This window comes from Myotis daubentonii, chromosome 5 (genome assembly GCF_963259705.1).
Source record: "Myotis daubentonii chromosome 5, mMyoDau2.1, whole genome shotgun sequence".
NCBI classification, from domain to species: domain Eukaryota; kingdom Metazoa; phylum Chordata; class Mammalia; order Chiroptera; family Vespertilionidae; genus Myotis; species Myotis daubentonii.
The window spans coordinates 5,659,587-5,682,679 of NC_081844.1; the positions used below are offsets into that span (position 1 = coordinate 5,659,587).

General features: G+C 48.1%; 1 protein-coding gene across 5 annotated transcripts in view; it reads left to right on the forward strand.

The window, feature by feature from the left end:
• The window catches only part of RNF130 (ring finger protein 130), a 144,892-nt gene that overhangs the window by 93,364 nt on the left and 28,435 nt on the right, over positions 1-23,093 (forward strand). For 3 of the 5 annotated variants that reach the window (XM_059695684.1, XM_059695683.1, XM_059695680.1), the window contains 5 exons: positions 1,942-2,013; positions 6,708-6,790; positions 16,324-16,420; positions 19,381-19,585; positions 22,675-22,768. In XM_059695684.1, the coding sequence (XP_059551667.1) occupies positions 1,942-2,013; positions 6,708-6,790; positions 16,324-16,420; positions 19,381-19,585; positions 22,675-22,768 (551 nt within the window). The remainder of the gene's footprint in view (positions 1-1,941; positions 2,014-6,707; positions 6,791-16,323; positions 16,421-19,380; positions 19,586-22,674; positions 22,769-23,093) is intronic. The other 2 variants (XM_059695679.1, XM_059695682.1) reach the window with 1 other exon arrangement.

Sequence of the window (23,093 nt, forward strand, 5' to 3'; positions counted from 1 at the left end):
TTTGGGTTCTATAATTGAAACACTGTTTCAACTCCAGCTCTGAGATCCCGGCTGGCTGAAAGCAGGTTTCTGGGGTTTTGTTTAGCTTCTATATTTGTAACAATGTTTTAAACTGCAAGCTCAGAGGCCGGCAGCAGCAGGCGGGGAACATTTGCTTCCTCCGTCACTGAAGCAAGCAAGCCTCATGTTCGCTTCAAGCTGCCTGGCTGCCGGCTGCCATCTTGGCTGGCAGTTAATTTGCATATTGCCCTGATTAGCCAATGGGAAGGGTAGTGAGGTACGGCTAATTACCATGTTTCTCTTTTATTAGATAGGATGATATAAAACATCTGGAGGCTTTCTCTCTGTATATATATATATATACATTTATATATACATATATTATGGAGGGGACTCTTATATATTAAAAGAGACTTACTTGAGAGGCATAGCAACCAAATGCAGTGTTTGGACTTCATATCCTGATTCAAACAAGCTAACTATAAGAAGACATTCTGGGGACAACTAGGAAAATTATAGTATAGTCTGAGTATATGATGAGGTTGATTGATTATTGTTAATTTTGTTAGATAAGACAGTGACACCAAATGATAGCCCATTGTTAAATATAGTGAAGGCTTTATACGTGAAATTATACAAGCTTGTGATGTGCTTTGAAAACCTCTCATACAGTAAAGAGGGAGAATAGCTGAAAAATATAGATAAAACAATGATCATTGAAGCTGGTTTGTGGGTGCAAAGAAGTTCATTAAATTGTTTTCTTTGCATATTTTTAATTACCCCTAATTTTTTATGTTTTTATGACTGTTTATCCTCAGGACAGAACCCAAGGTATTCCTCCTGTGATCCCCACAGTGTAGAACCTGGCTGTGTGGCAAGGGACCATTTGTCCCCAGGTGCCCGTTCGCACCGATCGTCCCGGGTAATTATTAGTAGAGCCTCTGACTGCCAAGCATTCTAATCTGAACGGTGAAATGGTGCTCAGCCTGGTTGTGTTGACCTGTAACTCCCTTCACGTGCCCGCACGTCACACGTGCCCGCACGCACACTGTCTGTCTTCACTAGGTTCTTCTTTGTCGGAATCCCCCTGGTGACCCTTATGCTTTTCCTTATCTGACTCCTTCCTGCCCGTTTTCCCAGCCTGAGCTCAGGCGGCATTTCCTCAGCGCCTCCCCTGCACGGCTCCTCGGCCCTCTCCCTCGGGCCTGCCTCCGCGTGGCGCTGCCATGCTCCGAGGGCACGCGCTGTTAGAGGAGGCTGGCCCCAATTCCGTTTGCTTTGCGAGATCAGAGGTCCACTGTCTTTTCATCTTGGATTCTTGGTATCTGGCAGCGCTAGCTCTCTGTGCCTGGCAAAATGTTGCATCAGTCCAGCCTTAGAGATTCTCTGACTTAACCCTCTCGGATAAATGAAAATGACTCAACCCTGGAAAGGTAAATAGACCTTCCTAAGATGGCAGAGCCTGAGTGACAGGCAGAAGTAGGATTCATGGCCAGGCCCCTTCTCCCACACCGGGTAATGTGATGAGCTATTTCAAGGAGCATTGGAGGTTTCCTTTCACCAAGACGGAGCTTAAACATCTAACATCATCCAGGGTGTCCATGGAGCAGAATAAAAAACTATTGGGAGCACTGACATGTACAACAAGTAGATTTTGATAATGCTGGAATGTTCCCAATGCTTATTAAATACAAAACGCAGCAGTGATTATGCCATCTGGCCCTTTAGCTATATTCCCTTTTTAATTATTCAAACAGAATACTGAGTCTATAGGAAAACTGCCAGTTTCTCTAACTTTCAATTCTCTTTTGGAGCCCTCTCATATGCTGTGACATGGAGAGTGATGTAGATAGGGACTTTATACATTTAATTATTTTAAAGTAAAGAACATTATTCGGAGATCTTGCATTTAATGTCTGCTTTTCTTTGCAATGTCCATAGCGTCGTCTTGGAGATGCAGCCAAGAAAGCCATCAGCAAATTGACAACCAGAACAGTGAAGAAGGGTGATAAGGTACAGTAATGAAGTAACTTAACACTATTAAAACAACAACGTAGATTTGCTTTTGATTTAGTGGGAGAGAATATATCAATTGTGTCTCATTTGTTAGTCTATTATTTTTCTCCAAGTATACTCTAATGCTTTATTTTAAACTAGCTTCTCTTTGAAATCTTAATATTTTTTATATTTTTTTATTGATTTCAGAGAAGAAGGGAGAGAGAGATAGAAACATCAATGATGAGAATCATTGATGGGCTGCTTCCTGCACGCCCCACACGGGATCAAGCCCGCAACCTGGGCATGTGCCCTGATCAGGAACCAAACTGTGACCTCCTGGTTCATAGGTCGACATTCAACCAACTGCTGAGCCACACCGGCCGGGCTGAAATCTTATTCTCACTATGCCTGCCATTTGGAGACCCTCGTGTAGTTCTCTACCTTTCCTGGACTTTAAATACGCTTGCTATTATTAGCTTACCGATGACTTATAGTTACCTTACTTAGGGTATTCAACAAAATTTTCTTCTGCAACACCTAGCATCCTTTTGGGAAGAACTCTGATGGAGCTGTTTATGCACTAAGTAGCCAGGAACATGTGTTGTCTTGCTCTACTTTCTTTTTTTCTTTTCTTTTTTATTGAATTTATTGGGATGGCACTAGTTAACAAAGTTATACAGGTTTCAGGTGCACAAGTCTGTAATACATCATCTGTACACTGTATTGGGTGTTCACCACTCCCAAGTCAAGTCTCTGTCCATCACAATTTATCACCCTATACCCTCCTCTATCCCCAACACTGCCCCACCCCTGGCAATCACCTCTCTGTTGTCTGTGTCCATACGTGTTTCTTTTTTCTATTTTACTCAACCCCTTCACCCACCCACAAGCTGTCAGCCTGCTCTCTACTATGAGAATGTCTATTGTAGTTCATTTTGTTCGTTAGATTCCACATATGAGTGAAATCATATGATACTTGTCTTTCTTTGACTGACTTATTTCACTTAGCATAATGCTCTCCATGTCCATCTATTCTGTTGCAAAGGGTAAGATTTCCTTCTTTTTTACAGCCAAGTTGTATTCTATTGTGTAAACATACCACAGCTTTTATTTTCTTACAGTCGTTTGTATTTCTTTGGTGTCAGTTGTTTCTTCCCTTTCATTTCTGATTTTATTTATTTGAGTCCTCTTTTTTTCTTGATGAGTCTGGTTAAAGGTTTGTCAGCCTTGTTTATTTTTTCAAAGAACTAACTCTTTGTTTCATTGATCTTTTCTACTTTTTTTAAATATATTTTTATTGATTTCAGAGAGGAAGGGAGAGAGAGAAAGGTAGAAACATCAATGATGAGAGAGAATCATTGACTGCCTCTTGCACGCCCCCCACTGGGGATCAAACCGGTGACTTCTTGGTTTCTGGGTCAAGGCTCAACCACTGAGCACATTGGCCAGGCTGAATTTTTTTTTAGAGCCTATTTTGTTTATTTCTGCTCCGATCTTTACTATTTCCTTCCTTCTACTGACTTTGAGCTTTATTTCTTGTTCTTTTTCAAGTTCCTTTAAGTGTAAAGTTAGATTGTTTAGTTGAGCTTTTTCTTGTTTCTCTTTTTTTTAATATATGTTTTTATTGATTTGAGAGCGAGAGGAAGGGAGAGGGAAAAAGAGAAACATCTGTTGGCTGCCTTCTGCACAACCCCTACTGGGGAATGAGACCACAACCTGGCCGTGTGCTCTGACCAGGAACCGAACTGGAGATCTCTCAGTACATGGGATGATAATCAATTAAGCCACACCAGCCAGGGCAAGATTGTTCTTGTTTCTTGAGATAGGTCAGTAATGCTCCCAATTTCCCTCTTAGGACTGCTTTCCCTGTGTCCACAGATTTGGGGTTGTTGTGTTCTCATTTTTATTTGTTTCAGGGTTATCTTTGATTTCTTCCTTGATCTCACTGTTAACCCATTCATGTCTTTGTATGTTTTTCAGGGTTTTGTGTGATTGATTTCTAGTTTCATACCATTATGGTCAGAGAAGATGCTTGTATCCTAGTATGTGGTCTATCCTAGAAAATGTTCCATGTTCCCTTGAAACGAATGTCTATTCTGCTGCTTTGGGGTGAAATGCTCTGGAAATATCAATTAAATCCTTCTGATCTAGTGTGTCATCTAAGGCCACTGTTTCCTTGTGGATTTTCTGTCCAGGAGGCTTATCCATTGATGTCAGTGGGGTGTTGAAATCCCCTGCTATGACTGCATTGCTGTTGGTCCCTCTCTTTATGTCCATCACGATTTGCCTTATATATTTAAGTGCTCCTATGTGTTGGTGCATAAATGTTTACGGGGACTATATCCTCTTGTTGGATTGCTTCCTTTTTCATTATACTAGAGGCCCACTGCGCGAAATCGCACAAGACCCCAACCCTGCACACCATGGGACCCAGTGCACCGTGGGACACAGTGTCAAGTCCCCACCCACCCATGCACGCCTTGCCGCGCACACATACCCGCCCACCTTGAAGACAGTTGTGGACGGATATAAGAATAGTTTCCTGCCCTAACCGTTCCTTCTCGGGAGCACTTAAATTGGCCTCCATTGGAAGATGAGAATTGAACAGAGCAACACTTCCTTGTTCCCATGAGGAAATCATATGACGTTCAGCAGGTGCCTTTGGCGTTTGGTCGTTACGGCGTGATGGTGCCACGGCCACGGGGGTTTTATAATAGAGATAGTGGCCTTCTTTGTATCTTACTCTAGCCTTTGTTTTAAAGTCTGTTTTGTCAGATATAAGTATTGATACTCCAGCTTTTTTTGCCCCTGCCATTTGCGTAAAATATCTTTTTCCATCCCTTTACTTTTAGTCTGTGTGTATCTGTTGTTCTGAGGTGGGTCTCTTACAGACAGCATATATATGGGTCTTGTTTTCTTATCCATTTAGCTACCCTTTGTTTTTAGTTTGGAGCATTTAAGCCATTTACATTTAAAGTGATTGTTGATAAGTACATATTTATTGCCATTTTATTTTTCTTTTATTCTTCTGGTTTTTCTTCTTCTTTTTAAAGCAGGCCCTTTAACATTTCTTGTGATACTGGTTTGGTGATAACAAACTCCTTTAGCTTTTTCTTTTCTGAGAAGTTTCTTATTCTTTCTCCTTCAATTTTAAATGATAGCCTTGCTGGGTAAAGCAGTCTTGGTTGTAGGTGCTTGCTTTTCATCACTTGGATGTTTCTTGCCAATCCCTTCTGGCCTGAAATGTTTCTGTAGAGATCAACTAACTCTCTTTCTCCTGCAGCTTGTTGGCTATGCTTTCTCAGACTTCGCCAGCTCTCCTTTGTGTTTTATTTCTTTAACATTACAAGGACACCTAGAGGTCCAGATTTCAGGGGAGTCTCGGTTGACAGCCCTGCTTCTGCTCCATGAGGACAGGACAGCAACTTAAACTTAGACCCTGATCCCGTACAGTCACGGTTATCTAGAATGAAAAAAATTACATCTTCGGAAGCATAGAGTCAAATCACCTTCTGCCCTGCACCCACTCTCATGTTTTAGCAAAGAGCTCTGGAAGGATCATTCAGCTATTGTCCAATGTCGGTTTTACCACTGTGTTGCCTGGACTCCCTTTTATTCCTATTGCCTTCACACCACCACATTTGATTTCTCATGACACAGCTCCTGAAGGTGGAGACGTTGTCGGTAAACTTTACTGTACACTCGGGAAAGAAAAGAGTAAAGGCGCTTGCAGAAAATGTAAGCAGCATGATAACAGCTGCAGTCACCTGGGCGCTCTCTTGGCCTGGTCTTCAGCTGCCACATTCATTTCATCCTGCCTCGTTGCTCAGGCCAGCACAAGGCACTCCTTCCTCGCTAGAACCAACACCTCTTCTCAGTGTGTGTCTTCTAGACCTGCCACGAGTTCACCCCTGAGTTCCAGTCCACGTGGTGGTGACACAACAACAGTGTCACCTTTCCTGGCTTAGGTTCTTGGAAATGCTCTGTTTAATGACAAATCAGGGAAACCCGTGCCCAAACCAGAGAAGGAGGGACATCGTTGTTCTGATGACCCAGGACCTGGCTGACCTGCCTGAGTCTGGAAAAGATCCAGTGTCAAGGGGAGCCCATGAGTTTCCTACCCCAAGTCTGCGACCATCCTCGGGGCGGCCTTCTGGAGAGCCAGCGTCTGGGGGCTCGTCGTCTTCTCTGCCTGCACTTAGCCACAGGCGACTCCTGGTGTGCAGTGGCACCTCCTAGACCTGAGTAGGATGCAGCGGGACTGGGGAGGGAGGGAGGAAAATGGTCAGGGTGACAGCTCATTTGAATCTTAAAAGAAATTAGAATTCAGAGGGCGAAGGGGGCATAGAAGAGGGTCTGGGGGGGTAAACAGTGAAGGACAGAGACTTGACGGGGTGATGAACACAATACAGTGCACAGATGATGTGTTGTAGGGGGGAAATTGGAATTCTGACTTCTAAGATATTAAACAAACAGGATTAGTATGAATTGTTACAACATAGTATAAAGACAAAGTAGGCTGGTTTAGATATAATTTGGGTTGATCCAGTTAAGCAAATAGAAACATTAAATTGCTTTTATAACCTTTCACTTTATGATCACTCGTTTCCTCGAGTTGCCACAGGGCGGTTCTTGTCTGAATTGCTTCCCTTCGTTTACACCTTGTTCGCTGCAGCGCGTGACTTTGGTTCCTATGCTCTGCGTTTCAGGAAACAGACCCAGACTTCGATCACTGTGCCGTCTGCATAGAGAGCTACAAGCAGAACGATGTTGTCCGGGTTCTCCCCTGCAAGTATGTCAGCCTCCTGGTTTAGGAAAAACACTGGTGGCGGCGTATGTCTCCCTCAGAGTGGGGAGGCCGGCTGCTTTCCGAGCCGCCTGAGCCGGGCTTTCCTGCAGGCGCGGCCGTTGCGCCTACGCGGAGCTGGACCTGGACCTGGAGCTGCAGTCAGGGGCGAGCCGTGCTGCCCGCCAGAGCTGATTGCACAAGGTTTCTCTGGTTATGAGAAACACAAGGGCACGACCTCTGGCCACTTCTGTAGGCTAGAGAGCATGAAGGTCAAAAATATTTAATTCTGTGAATTCTGTGGGTTTCAAAACTAGCCACCATTCCTCTCCTCGAGTCATTGCACGCCCCTAGTCCCTCTGATAATGCCTCAGCAGTGGGCGGGTGCCGAGCCTGGGGACCTCGGTTGTCCTTTTCTGAGCCTGTCATGCAGAGTGGGGGCTGGGTGGGCGCTGCATGCCGTCCCCGGGTCAGGTGCTTTGCTCTGTGCAGTCACGTTTCCAGTCTCCTGGAAGGGCTCAGTGTTTTCTCCCCATGGGGGGTAGTGAAGCCAACAGTACCTGCCAATGCCATGCTATTCAGAAATGGCTGAGCTGCCTAGCCAGTGTGGCTCAGTGGTTGAGCGTTGACCTGTGTACCAGGAGGTCAGGGTTTAATTCTTGGTCAGGGCACATGCCTGGGTTGCGGGCTCAATCCCCGGTAAGGGGACATGCAGAAGACAGCTGATGAGTGATTCTTTATCATAATTGATGTTCCTATCTCTCTCTCCCTCTCCCTTCCTTTTGAAATCAATAAAAATATATTTTTTAAAAAAGAAGGAACGGCAGAGCAGCTACGGAGGTCTGCTCCATGCTGGGCCCCTGGCACAGGGCCAGACCTGTCTCAGAGGGAGGCGTGCGCCTGCACTTCGGTGCCTGACAGGAGCACGTCCTCTGTTAGCATGTCAGTCCCTTCATGGTGCTCCCCATACCTGGGAATGTGAAACATGAAGATACACTGTCCAACTATTGTTTTGTTTTGTTTTGTTTTTAATATATTTTATTGATTTTTTACAGAGGAAGGGTGAGAGATAGAGAGTTAGAAACATCGATGAGAGAGAAACATCGATCAGCTGCCTCCTGCACACCCCCTACTGGGGATGTGCCCGCAACCAAGGTACATGCCCTTGACCGGAATCGAACCTGGGACCTTTGAGTCCGCAGGCCAACGCTCTATCCACTGAGCCAAACCGGTTAGGGCAACACTGTCCAACTCTTGATTGGAAGAATAGGGAAGTACCTATTGAGAAGCCTAAAATCAAAGATTTTTTTCTCTTCCTTCTCCCTTGCTTTATAACACATCCCCACAACCCCGCGCCTCTGATAATGCCAGATGGGAATGAATGAAATAATGAATAAGCGTTTTCTCCATGAACTACTGGTATTATTTTACTTATTCACAAAGTGGCCTATTTTGAGCCTAGAAATATCTGTTTTAAAAGATCATGGAACTTAAGAATACCTACTTTACATATGGAGATAAATCTATAAAATTAAATGTGAGTTGTCCTATAGAAATTAAGTTATGCATTTCCAGTAGTCTGTTCTGTGTAGTCATTTACAGCCTAAAGCATGGGGTGAAAGCTAATACCAATCAGGAAAAGGTCGGCAGGATACGTGATAAAGATGGTCAGCTGCTCCCTGCTTTATTTATTTATTGATTTATTTATTTATTTTGGTTAATCCTCCCTCGAAGATATTTTTTCCATTGATTTTTAGAGAGAGTAAAAGGGAAGGGAGGAGAGGGGAGAGAGAGAGGGACATCAATGTGAGAGAGAGGCATCAATTGATTGCCTCCTGCACGTGCCCCAACCGGGGCTGGGGGTTGAACCTACAACTGAGCTTGACTGGGAATCAAACCCACAACCCTCCAGGTGTACAGGCCGATGCCCTAACCACTGAACACACCGGCCAGGGCCATGCTCTGTTTTTGAGTATCAGAATTTTGGCAAACTTGACAGCATTTCTTTACACCCATAGCTAGGGCACCGCTGCCCTTTCTGCATTGGAGCAGGTTGTTTGTTACACTTACGTCTTCAGTCGTAGCTTTCTCTAAGCTACACTGCACACCCTGCTCAGCAAAGCATGTCACCTCACTGAGATGGCAACAGTGCACGGCTCTGGGGTTTATAAAAATCAGCCGCACTGAGACATGCTGTGGGACCCAGGTGACAGCCTCTGGCCTGAAGCCGGGTTTCTCAGCCTTGGCATGGTGACAGGCTGGGGGCGGGGGGTGTTCTGTGCCCTGCAGGGTATTTAGCAGGATCCCCGGCTCCAGCCCGTAGATGCCAGGAGCACTCCCCCCCACACCCCACACCCCACACCCCCGCACATAACTGTAACCACTCTAGGTGTCTCCAGTGGAGACTGGCCTAGAGCATGGCTACACACGTACTCGTTTTTACTACAGTCTTCTCCAGCGTCCTCCGTTCATAGATTCCCCTCACGCACCTTCACCTGAGCTCCGGTGCTGCTGCTCACTGTGCCCCTCTGCCCGGGCAGGCCCCCTGCCCTTCCTCTTGGGTCTCCGGCCTCTGGCACCGTGTAGAGGTGTGACTGCTGCCGCTGCTTTTCGCTCTTGCTGCCAGGCAGCTCTGGTTCCTCTTGCCTCGGGTACCGCAGAGCCCTTCCCCTGGTCGGCTCGCCGGTCCTCACAGAGCGCTTCCGGCTGTATTTGTTCTCCTTAAACACCTGCCCTCGTTCCTTTATTCCTCACTGTCGGCAGACACCCTCACCATCAACCTCAGAGAGAAAACAGTGGCTAATAGTTGAAACTGCTTCCTGACCCGGCCGCCACAGCGCCCGCCCCACACCACCCTCCCCACACCACCCGCCCCACAGCACCCGCCCCACAGCACCCGCACACCACCCGCCCCACAGCACCCGCCCCACACCCGCCCCACAGCACCCTCCCCACACCACCCGCACAGCACCCGCCCCACACCACCCGCACAGCACCCGCCCCACACCACCCGCACAGCACCCGCCCCACACCACCCTCCCCACACCACCCGCACAGCACCCGCCCCACACCACCTGCCCCACACCACCCGCACACCACCCACCCCACATCCCCCCCACACCACCCGCACAGCATCCACCCCACATCCACCCGCACAGCACCCACCCCACATCCGCCCCACACCACCCACACACCACCCACCCCACATCCGCTCCACACCACCCGCACAGCACCCGCCCCACACCACCCGCCCCACACCACCCGCACAGCTCCCCCGTCCTGTCTTCTGATGGCCTGTGTGCCCCCCGCCCTCCCCGTGGGCTGCTCTGACGGCTCCCTCCGTCTGCTCATCAGCTTTCAGGCCCTCCTGCTCCAGACACCCCTGCAGGCTCTGCACTCGCCATCCCCTCTTTGCCCTTAAGGGGAGAGGGAAAGCCCAGTGCTTTTGTGTCTGTCCGTCTGTCTGCCTGTCCGCCTGTCCCCAGGGCTAACAAGCCTGTGTGGAGCCTGAACTGACTCCACGCTAGAGAGCAGCCTCTGGGTTGCTGGCTTGTGCATGGCCTTTGCTTCCCACCTTCTGCCAGGTTACTGTTTTGTGGACACGGTGTTGGTGTTGCTTTGGGACCTGCTGCTGTGTCAGTTGACTGCAGCTGATCATCCTTTGGGTGTTAGCCAACTTGCCTTAGAAGCTGAAAAAGTCGCCTTAGACCTTTTATTTAAAGGTCAGCCACGTTTTTCATAAGATAAAAATACTCTCCATAAGCAGAGTGCGGCACTGTGGGTGAACATAGGCCTGAGATGCCACTTTAAGGGCTAAAATGGGTCAGGCATCTGGCTGCTGGCCCTGTGCTGCCCCGCCTCAGAGGGCGGCCTCGTTACCACAGTGTCTGCTGCCAGTCCCAGCGGGGCAAGTGCTTGTCGCTGACCTTGAATAATCCTGGATCCTTTTATATTTGCCAGGTTCTTGCACGGCACCGAGAGGCTGCAGAGCTGTGAAAGCAAGTCGCCTTCCCTGTAGACTCCACCCACCCCAGCGTTCTGCTCACTCTAGTTAGCAGCGGGGGAGTGGGAAAGGGGGGCTCTGCCCCAGGACTGTGGGTGTCGTTCCCTTCATGTGCCATGCGTTTCGCATTCTGTATCCCAGAGCATCCGTACAGGAGTAAAGGACTGTGCTGAAGTCTGATCTGCTTGTCCTTTTCCCATGTCCCTGTCCTGAACTCACCCGCTTCCCAGCCCAGGACGCCACTCCGCCCTGACCATGTAGGGCCCTTCTCTGCTTTTGTGTGTATTTTTATTGTTTTATTCTTTTATCGAGTCTTTTGTAACCTGGGAAGGGGCTCCTTTGCAAGGTCAGACTGGCCCCAGGTGTCCCCCCTGAGGTGTCTGGATGCTTGTGGCCACCCGCAAGCTGGCCAGGGTCACTCCGGTGCCAGGCACGCTCAGGTGCCCTGCCCATTGATTGTGATACCGTGTGAAACGTTCATGTTGTTTTCCCTGAATGTGTGTTTAGTAACACCTCCCATTTGCACGTCCCTGATGCTGCTCTAAGCATGCCATGTGTACAGTGTTTCACTTACTGCTTCCATCGGCCCCCCTACTCCCCACCCCACCCCTCACCCCCACCTGGCTTCCAGAGGAGGCAGCTGGGAGTCGGAAAGGGCAGCTGCCCAGGTCAGACGTAGTAGTTGCAGTAGTAGTCGCAGGGCTTGGCCGGAGGAAGGGAACAGCCCGGCGGAGCTTGTGAAACAGTAGAGCTGAGGAGAGAGCCGGAGGGGGAAGAGAATGCTGGTGACGCCAGGAGAGGGGCGGGCTGTGTCAGAAGGGCCAGCGGGGGAAGAGGAAGGCTGCTGGGTTTATTTTCAGAAGAGGGGTGTGCTGTGGGTCAGGGGAGGGGGAGGGCAGCTCGCTGACAGGTGGGGGTGGGGGCTGGGAAAGCCATGGGTGGACGGACAGTCACAAGGAAAGGGTTGGGGACTTTTTAAAGAGAATATTCCTTCTGGATTTTGACTTATCTAAGGAAGGAGGGCGCTCTCAGTTTGTACCTTGAGAGCCAGGTAGTCTTTGTTGTCCTTCATTAGGCTGCCCCGTAGCAGGGCCAACACTTTCTCTTAAATCAACAAACCCAATATAAGAGAAATCTATAACTAAGGTTTAGCAGTGGTGCTCAACCTTCTGGCCCTTTAAATGCAGTTCCTCATGTTGTGACCCAACCATAACATTATTTTCGTTGCTACTTCATAACTGTCATGTTGCTACTGTTATGAATCGTCATGTAAATATCTGATATGCAGGATGGTCTTAGGCGACCCCTGTGAAAGGGTCGTTCGACCGCCAGAGGGGTCGCGACCCACAGGTTGAGAACCGCTGGTTTAAAGGAAGAGATGAGCAGGAAATACTCAACTCTTACAGCTTTAAAAATTAAATATGGGAGGATGCCGTTTTGTTCTTCCTGAATAACCAGAAATAGAAAAGAAAGGCAGGACAAAAACGGGGAAAGCAAAAATGCTAGCGAGAGTGGGAGGCCAGAGCCAAACCATTGCAGACCCCCAGGCCACTGCTGCTTGTTTAAACTGAGGTCCCCACAAACATCTGCTCAGTCAGCGGCCCACCCATCCCTGGACCAGAGTGACCTGTCAGAGATCACCTGTCACCCGGCCAAAGCCCATTGTCCACCCTACATAGGACTGGCCTAGAGCACCTCCCACCTCCCCCACCCCACCCCCACCCCCAGCACTAACCAAGCCCTCAATGTCCATGGTCCTCCCAGAAACCTAGGCCAGGTGTGAGGCAGATGCCCCCTTGTAAGGGGAGGATCTGTCATTTATGTCACACCTAAAGGGGTCTCTACCCCCTAAAAGGATTGAAAGCCTAGCTCTGGTCTCGGTTGGACTGCAGCCAGCAGGGCACAGTTGACAGCTATGGGGTAGTCCCCGCTCCGAGCACGAGCATGCCCTCAGGGTGCCTGCACTCAGAGGCGCTCAGTCTCCCTCTGGGAGCACTCAGACGAAGATGTGAGGAGCAGGAAGCGGGCATGATGCCTTGTGAATACCACACGTACAGGGCCTCCCCAAAAATGCATGCACACTTTGAATCGTTAATTCCAGTGGGTTAAATCTGAAAAGGATGAAGCATGGGAATCGATAACGATCCAAAGTGTGTTTACGTTTTGGGGGGACACCCTGTGTTTAGATCTCAGCTACTGTTTGGTGACTTCCACCTCCTAAGTACAAACCTTCAGATTTAAATGAGAGCCTTCAGGGGCCATTGGGCTCTGGCTCAGTGCTTCCTCTGCAGGCTTCAGGTTAGATGGATAAATTCATTCTTCAAGATCTAGCTTCTTACCCACAAAATGGATGCAAGGCCACCGCCTGGGCGGCAGGAGGTGGGTGTCCGTTGTTCGGCTGAAGCTCTCAGCACAAATGGTTCTTTCAAATCCCAATTGAGGCAGAGTTCTCACAGCTCTTGTTTAAGTCAAAACTGCATTTTTAAATAGCTGAATATAACTATAAGCCAGATGCAAATTAACAAGGTTTTAAAGACACACCATGGTTCAGTTTGGTATCTTTCTCAGAATGTCTTCATCTTATCCCAAGACTCAAATGCCAGTTCCTCCGAAGGCACCTGGAATGTCTTGCGTGGCAGGCCCCGGCTCGCACGCCTGTCTCAGCCTCAGAGCTGCCGCGAGGGGCCTTGAGGAGGACAGTGTTTGCTGTAGCCCCCTCACGCCTTTCCCCCTTCAAGGGACACAGGTTCTTTTCTAGGAACGAAAACCCTCCGTGGCTGACTTATTCCCAGTCACCAGGTTGTGACTTTCTGTTCTCCTGAATAAGAGAGAATCACCTCTCCTCTCTCTCCCTTTAACATTACAGCTGAAGCTGCTAGCTAAGTGTTATCTGATTCTGAAGTACAGTTCATCTCTAAAAATAGTCCCAACTACCCTGTGACTTGTGCAGCCATTTAGCATAAGGTTGCTTAGAAGTCTTTTTAAATAATGTTTAAATGATATTTAAACAGAGTTCCATGAAATGAATTAATAATTATACAGAGAACTCTTTTCATTTAACTTTTATTTAATATATTTTTGAAATTCTACTTTTCTGCTTTAACCGTTATAGAAAACATAACCAATTTATAAAGTGTAATTCATTGTCTTCATTCTTAATTTCCTCCTAAGTTTCCTCAAATCTTTTTTGGAATTTGGTGGAATAAAAGACCAAACAGCCAAATACTACTTATCAATTCTCATTATACAGTCTTATCAATATATAAGACTAGTGGCCTGGTGTACAGATTTGTGCACATTGAAAGGAGATTAGAAGAAATATTTTAATATCGCTATTCACCCTTTCTCTGTAGTAGAAGTGTCAGAGATGAAAGAAAATTAGTAAAATGCATGTGAAAATAATATATAAATTGATTAATAAGTAATAACATGATAGAAAAACAACAAAAACATGACATAAACACAACATTGATAAAAACAATGATAAATTGATTAAACTTATTCTAATATATCCCTGTATACCACATTAAGAATAAAAATACTTTCAGAGTGCTTGACTAATTTCCCTTGTGATGAAGTATTTATAACTTTAATGTCACATGCTCTTCAAACTCGAGAGAAAGCAACATATAACTGACCATGTCCAAAAACAGGTTCAGGTAGGAATATTCCTACTCTGTCTAGATTGGCGCCAGCAAGAGCTTTATATGTATCACGCATGCGTGAGTCACCGTTTATTTTTAAATTGCCAGTGCACTTATATATATATAGACTAGAGGCCCGGTGCTCAAAAATTTGTGCACTGGCGGGGGGGGGGGGGGTGGTGTCCCTCAGCCTCACTTGTGCCCTCTCACAGTCTGGTACCACTCAGGAGATAACAACGTGCTGGCTTAGGCCCGCTCCCAGGTGGCAGAGGGCAGGCCTAATCCCTAGGTGCAGCCCCTGGTCGGGCTCAGAGCAGGGCCGATTGGGGAGTTGGGGCACCACCCCCTGTCACACTCAAGGCAGGGTAGATGGGGAGGTTGCCGCACCACCCCCTGTCACGAACAGAGCAGGGCCGATCAGGGGGTTGGGGTGCTGCCCCCTGTCACACACAGAGCAGGGACCATCAGGGGGGTTGGGGCTCCGTACCCTGTCACACACAGCAGGGCGGATCAGGGGGTTGGGGCGCCGCCCCCTGTCACCCACAGAGCAGGGCCCATCAGCGTGTTGGGGCACTCCCCCCGTCACACTCAGGGCAGGGCCAATGGGGAGGTTGCGGCTCCACCCCGTCACACACAGAGCAGGGCCCATGAGGGGCTTGGGGTGCCACACCCTGTCACACACACAGCAGGGCTGATCAGGGGGTTGGGGAGCTCCCCCCTATCAGGCACAGGACAGGGCCGATCAGGGGGTTGGGGTGCCTTCCCCTGTCATGAACAGAGCAGGGAGGTTGCGGCCCCGCCCCCTGTCACAGAGCCGCAGGGTGATCAGGGGGTTTGGGCTCTGCCCCCTGTCACGCTACTCCAGGGTGCCAGGAGGCCTCGCGGCTCCGCTGATCCCGGTGCCGGGAGGCATAGTACCCTTTTACTATATAGGATAGAGGCCTGGTGCATGGGTGGGGGCCGGCTGGTTTGCCCTGAAGGGTGTCCTGGATCAGGGTAGGGGTCCCATTTGGGTGCCTGGCCAGCCTGGATGTGGGGATGATGGCTGTTTCCAGCTGGTCACACCCCCTTCAGGGTGGGGGTCCCCACTGGAGTGCCTGGCCAGCCTGGGTGAGGGGATGATGGCTGTTTGCAGCTGGTCACACCCCCTTCAGGGTGGGGGTCCCCACTGGAGTGCCTGGCCAGCCTGGGTGAGGGGATGATGGCTGTTTGCAGCTGGTCACACCCCCTTCAGGGTGGGGGTCCCCACTGGGGTCCCTGGCCAGTCTGGGTAAGGGGCTGAGGGCCGTTTTCAGGCTGGCAGGCGACTGAAGCTCCAAACCTCTCCTTTTTTTCTTTTTTTCTTTTTTTATTCTTGGATTTATTTATCTTCTATGGCTGTCACTGGAACTGAGAGCCGGCTTTCTCTCTGAGGCTCAGCTCGAGCTCTGAGACCTCGGCTGCCGAAAGCAGGTATCTGGTTTGTTTGGGTTCTATAATCGAAACACTGTTTCAACTCCAGCTCTGAGGCCCGGCTGGCTGAAAGCAGGTTTCTGGGGTTTTGTTTAGCTTCTATATTTGTTACAATGTTTCTTAAACTGCAAGCTCAGAGGCCGGCAGCGGCAGGCGGGGAACGTTGGCTTCCTCCGTCACTGAAGTAAGCAAGCCTCCTGTTCGCTTTAAGCTGCCTGGCTGCCGGCTGCCATCTTGGTTGGCAGTTAATTTGCATATCACCCTGATTAGCCAATGGGAAGGGTAGCGGAGGTACATCTAATTACCATGTTTCTCTATTATTAAATAGGATTGGACTCAGGAGCTTTTCTGTCAGCTATATGTTAATACAGTTCCTTTGCACTTGGACCTAATAGTTTTTCAGTGTATAATTTCTGATGCAGTTCTCCATTTTCTTATAGGCATGTTTTCCACAAGTCCTGCGTGGATCCCTGGCTTAGTGAACACTGTACCTGTCCTATGTGCAAACTGAACATTTTGAAGGCCCTGGGAATTGTGGTATGTTGCCTGCTTTGTGGAGTATCATCTCTCAGTGTAACTGAGCAGCACAAGTGGACGGTTACCTCTCACGAGAAGACACTGGCTCCTTTGCCAGGCGTGGTGTCCGACCGCGCCTTTCTCCCAGCCCCTCTCGGGGAACTCCCACAGAGAAGGGCAGGCGCTGTGCTGGCCCCCATGGGCGCCTGTCGGGTGGTGGGCGTGTGGGGAAGAACTGGAAAAAGGAACAGAATGTAGATGGGCTTCATTCCAGTAGCAATTTTTCCTGCGTTCAGCATAACATAAAACTGTGTCATCACTTCTGTTCCTTCCTCTTGAATTTGGCTTTGTTCTCCTGGGCGTTGGTAAGTGGCAGCAGCGAAGGTGGGCGGTGGCAGCCCTGGGCAAACCTTGACCCCCGCAGTGGCGTTGGTCGGGGCACAAAGAGCACTTCAGCTCTGGCGGGGCGAGTGGGCGCTGAGCCGCGAGGACCCCCGAGACTTCCTACAGTTACAGTTCCTTCATTAAGAGAGGTATATACCCAGGATTATTGCTTTTTAGACCAAAAAATTTAAAAAAATACTCTCTTGTCTCCAAAAAAAAAGAGTGAATGGATAATCTCCTTATGAGCGAAAAGTTTAGTTTGACCCAACAGACGAATCCCCATTTTCGCTTGGCAGCCCAGAGCAGGCCTAAGCATTCCTGTTTGACATACGCTCCCAGGTGACAGTTCAGGTGCAGCCCTAAAGGGGCATTCCTCCCCGTTTAGCCTCTGTCTTCAGAGCTCACTGACGTAGTTGAACAGGGTTTTCAGCACCGTGGACACTCGGACTGCCTCGCAGGGTCGCTGGCCTCAGCTAAATGCCAGGAGCATGGCCTCCTGGTCACACTGTAGAAATGTCTCCAGACATTGCCAAATGTCCCTTGAGGGACAAAGTCTCCCCGGTTTGTGGGGTGTAACATAGAGCTGCCATCGTGTCTGCATGTGGAAGACACTGGAAAATACTAACTTAGCCTCTTTTGTTGCCTCCAGCCTCCTTGGTGGTTTTTTGTTTTGTTTTTAATCCTATTTCAATAGGATTGCTAATACTTTTCCTCCGTTTTAATGAAAATCCTTCTAAAATGTATACAAGCCACCATGGTTCCTTGTATGTAAAAAATCTATACTAATAAAAGAGAAAAATGGTAATTAGCGTACGAGCTACCCTTTTCATTGGCTAATCAGGGCTATATGCAAATTAACTGCCAACTAAGATTGGCAGTTAACTGCCAACAAGATGGCGGTTAATTTGCATATGTAGGCACAATGCAGGGAGGCGAAAGGGAAAGCAGGAAGAAGCCCCCTGCCACTGACAGTGATCAGAAACCCAGGGGGGAGCTAAGAGCTGGGGGGCAGGGCAAAGGCGGCCCTGGGGCCGCCTTTGCCCTGCCCCCCAGCCATGATTGGAGAATCAGGTGCCTTTGCCGACCTGGCCAGTGATAGCAGGAAGTAGGGGTGGAGCCAGCGATGGGAGCTGGGCACGGTCGAAGCTGGCAGTCCCAGGAGCTAGGGGTCCCTTGCCTGGGCCTAAAGCGGAGCCCACGATCGCGGGGCCGCTGCAGCTGCGGGTCCCCGCTGCCCGGGCCGGACGCCTCAGCCAGAGGCTTCCTGCAGGGGCAGGGGCGGAGCCCGTGCGATCGCGGCGCCCCCCGCTGCCACTGCAGGTCCCCGCTGCCCGGGCTGGACGCCTAGGCCAGAGGCGTCAGGCCTGGGCAAGGGGCCGATCCTGCGATTGGAGGGTGATGGGGGTCAACGCCTGAGGGTTCCCAGTATGTGAGAGGGGGCAGGCTGGGCTGAGGGACACTCCCCCACACACACACACACCCAGTGCACGAATTTCGTGCACCGGGCCCCTAGTAATTATAATAATAATAAATCTAACTGTCATTATAAGCACCAGTGATTACACAGTTGGGCTTTGGGTTGATGTAGAACGAAATCATTTTGCCTAGGAAGCTATTTGTGTTAGGTTTGGTTTGCTGTCTGTTTATAAGCTGCTCTCAGCCACCATTCCCAACCCTGCTTCTAATATGCTGTCTGCTATCGGCTAAAAGGATGCAGGTCACTAGGGAAACCAAACATCCATATTGTGAAATCAGAAGACTTGCATGTCCACTTGTCAGTTGGTAAGCTTTGGCCCCAAGGCAGCTCTATGCCTCTCCAGGATTAGACACTGAGGTTTGGGAACCATTTTCTTACAGTTCAAAAGTCTTTTCAACACTATCTGCTCTTGGTTTTAAGCTTTACTCGTGTTTAAAGGAAGAAGATATTTAAAAACTGACGACTAGATAAATGGGGCATTACAGAGAAGTTATTAGGATGAAGGGGTGTTGTATGTTATCTGCTGTCCTTGAGCATTGAACCAAAGTTACACCCTTGACTGTTGGTCAGCTTTATGCTAAGACTAGAGGCCCAGTGCATGAATTCATGCATGGGGCGGGCGGGGGGGGGGGGGGGAGTGGTGGTGGACTGTGGGCGGTGGTTGGCTGGCCACAAGAGGTTGGCTGTGGGAGCGCCCTGACCACCAGGGGGCAGCTTCTGCGTTGAGCGTCTGCCCCCTGGTGGTCAGTGTGTGTCATAGCGACCGGTTGTTCAGTCATAACAGTTGCTTATGCTTTTATATAGATGTGCTCTGCCTCTGAGCCGCATCCACAAGGTTGTCATTTTTTTATAAACGTGAAGTAATCCAGTTTTCTCAGTTCTGCAATGGATTTTGGTTTTCCTTAGTACCTTTTTTGGGAGGAAATTACCTGTTTCTTTTTTTTTTTTACCTTTTTATTTTAAAGAAAACCTCTTGGGAAAAGGTAGTGGAAAAGGTAGATGGGGAGAAAAATGAGAGGAAATCCTGTGGAAGAAACTTGGTGAAGTCATTTCAACACAGTGTCAAACCTTTAGAAATGGTTATTCTTACAAGTCCTTTTAATCTGGAAATATTTTGCAGCCAAATTTGCCCTGCACTGATAACGTAGCGCTCGACATGGAAAGGCTCACCAGGACCCAGGCGGTGAACCGGAGATCAGCCCTCGCTGACCTCGCCAACGACAACGCCCTCGGCCTCGAGCCACTTCGCGCGTCGGGGATCTCACCTCTTCCCCAGGACGGGGAGCTCACGCCGAGGACGGGAGAGATCAGCATCGCAGTGACAAGTAAGTGGGCCCTGTGCCCGGCCAGCAGCAGGCTTCTGCTGCCGTTCGGTGTGCTGACAGTCCGGAGGAGAGTTGAGTGAGTCACGGGACAGGGACTTCGTCTGTAGCCGATGGGTACTTTTGTTAAAACAGCTGTTGGACATAAGAAACTTGCTTTATGAAAGGGGCTTGTGTGTCTGTGTGGAATTAAATGACGAGCTGCCCTGACCAGTAGTTGTTCAGAGGTTTGTCTCAGTAGCTGTTTAAGAAACATGTTTTGAAATGATGTGATGCAGACAGGCGTTTCAAAAGGCCCTGCAGCATGGGGGAGGGTGTGACTGAGCGCTGGTTCCCAGGCTGCACAGCCTCCTGAGAAGCTAACCCAGAATCTGGACCTAACAAGTCACGACTTCAGGGTTAGCTGAGGTGGCCTCTCGCTGCTCACTGTATCTCGCACTTTGTGTGGAGTTCGGTGTTTCGGCGCTCGCCTCTTTGGTATAATTTACACACGGCGGGAGAAGAGCCAGAGGGGATCTGCCTTAAATGCTCTTGGGCTCGTTGTGAATATCGTCAATGCCGAACCATTGACAAAAGAGAAGCAACCCAGTGTTTGGATGGCCAGACCTAAGTCCGTGTGAGTGGCTGGTGGGCGTGCATGTGGCCTTGTGGACATTCACCTGTAGCCAGTCAGCTGTTTCTTCAGTTCTGTTCTTTCCTTGTTATTTTCATCTAACAACTGGTCACCCCATCTCATCACCACTCTGATGCTGCCTTTTCCAGAATGTGCTATTGCTTGCCTCTAGCTTCAAGCCCTAAACCTAATGAGACTCCGCTTAACTCAGAGTCAGTGCAATAGTAAAGCTGTTAAGAAATATTTTCCCCTTCACATAGTAAGACTTGTGTGGACTGTTCAATTAATGTATATATGTTTCTCAGCAACCAGAAGTTATTTGAAAATGATTTGCCAGGTTTTATTCTATCATTTGTCTAAACTCAAGGAGACTTCATTCAGTTATACAATAAGTAAAACTAGTCTTCCATATGGTTTGACTCATTTCTGACCATTTCCAAGTGATTTATTTTAACAGCACTTCATATTTTTCTCTGTTGGTATTTAGGTTTTATGCTCTAGATTTTTTTAATTGATCAAGTAGTAAAAAGTTGTTTGTTTGTTAATGAGTTTTTGTAGGCCCTTCATTGATCAACACTTATTGAGCACCTACTACAGCATTAAGTACTGATTATTCCATTATATTTTATGTAGAAATGTCCTTTCAAAATCGTCTATTTTGATGATAAAAGATACTACTTCATTCATCAAATTAATCACCGTGAGAAGAATTTATGCATGTTAATAAATAAAATTCATGTGGTTAAATCACGCCACAGCTGCCTCTATTTTCCCTCAAAACTCTGTAGCACCATAGCAACTACAGTGATTCAGACAGCGCCCACTGTGTGCAAGGCACTGTGCTAATACACCCTGGAGGTCAGAGGTGACGAGACCCCGGCTGCAGTGGACCCTTTGCTAAAACACCCCTGAGCCCATCAGTATTGTCATGATATAGGTGTTTATTTCCTTTTGATTACTAGCTTTTATCACTGACAGCCCACACATATATGGATGGTACACTCAGAAATCATTGAAGTTCTAAAAGTTAGTCTCCTTACCTTGTATAAAAGTCTCTAGGTAGAAAAAAATTAAAATGCTGTGTTGCGCTTCTTGATACTGATGACCAATCATCTCTTAATTTTTTTAAATGCCATTATACATTTTTCCTAACTTAAAATATATGCATGTAAAATGGTGCATTTTGTATGGGTCCTTGAATATTTATTTTGACTTAAAAAAAAAACCTCATAAATTCACTCTAATGAGAAATCGATAATCCAAGGAGCAGTGGCTGCATTGTTATTTAAAAAGAATGACTTTGCCAAGTCTTTTAATAATATAAACCAAGGTGGGCGGAGAATTAAAGATCACCACTTTTAAAATCCAATGAAAGTAGAATCACCTTCTTCTAGAAAATTTCTAGAATTGCACACACTGTTTTGCAAAGTTGTAGGATTCATGAAAACCAAATTAAGAAACACAAGTTGCACACAGCTTTTGCATATAAACAGCTGTCATTTCAAGCAGGAATCTCTTCTCTCTGCCTTAATGCAGACATGTAGGAATTTTACTGTGTGACACTTTGGTAAGCCAGCCCTAGTCAGTGTATACTGTAGCAGACATTTGAGAGTTCAGACTTTTAGGACGTCAGATTGATTCTCGGGTTATTTTCAAGATTCTCAGTAAATACTGTATTTGGAAATTTGCAATACAGACTTTGAAAAGTTAGGGAAAATATAAACTGACTTCCTGGACCTAGAGTGAGACTAGATAAAAATCCTTAGAGTTCTGTGTGCCAGAGGCTTTCAACTCTGTGATGGGCCAGGTGTCTTGTGAGTCACCTACCTTCTTCCTAAAGCTTGAGAGAGCCAGACCAGCCAGGCTGGTTCCAGCGCTGGGGCTGGGAGGGCGGTCCTCATTGGGAGACGCCAATAGCATGTGCTTTTTAAGTAAAGACTCTAAGTGACCCTCGCATGAGAGAAAAGAAGGTGGAAGTGAATGCCGCGGAAGGCCAGCCTGCGGACTGCCCACGCGACCCTTGGGAGCCGCCACTCCATGTTTCTAAGCCGTTCTCCAAGAATGAATGACCTAACCGTGCAGACGTGACAGAATGAAGAAGGAACGGTCTCATGTATGGCTAGTCCACTTTCCTGTCACTTAATTTGACAAGTGAAAAAATCGACATCCATGTGCAATTTTATATACATATTTTCACTACAGTTTTTGATGGCCACATGCCTCACAGACCTCAGGACCTGAACTGGAAGAAATATTTGGGCCGTGCTTTCCTCTCTCCCTCGCAGCTTTCACAACTCCTTCCACTAACCTTCTCCAGTTAGTAGCTCTCTGGCAAACCTCCTCCTGCTTCACTTCCTTGAGCCAGTCTGGGCTCACACCTCCGTTGACGTCTGCGTCGTTGCTTTTGAGGGAAATGTTGACATCGGTTTGACTTAAGCCTTCTCCCCAGAGTGATTTCCTCCCTTTCCTTTGTCAACAGAAGAATGGTTTATTATTGCCAGTTTTGGCCTCCTCAGTGCTCTCACACTCTGCTACATGATCATCAGAGCCACAGCTAGCTTGAATGCTAATGAGTAAGTAACAAATTGTTTTTTGGATTGCATGTGCCAGGTCCCAGGAAAATATGTAGAGAAACTTTAATAAAGATGGTGAGAATTGGCTCTCACCCGTTTCATACTGATTCTGATGGGATCACACCTAGCAAAACCATTTATTTCAGGAACAGTCACTCAGATTGGGAGTTCACCTCGCTCAGCCACAATAGCTCACTTGAGAAAAGATCCAGGGCTTCTCCTTAGCCACAAGTTTAGAGTGAATCAACCATGTGATGCTGATGCCACGGGAGCCGGTACAGCCGAGGATAAAGGCATCTGTGTCCTGGTCACTGACAGGAACAGC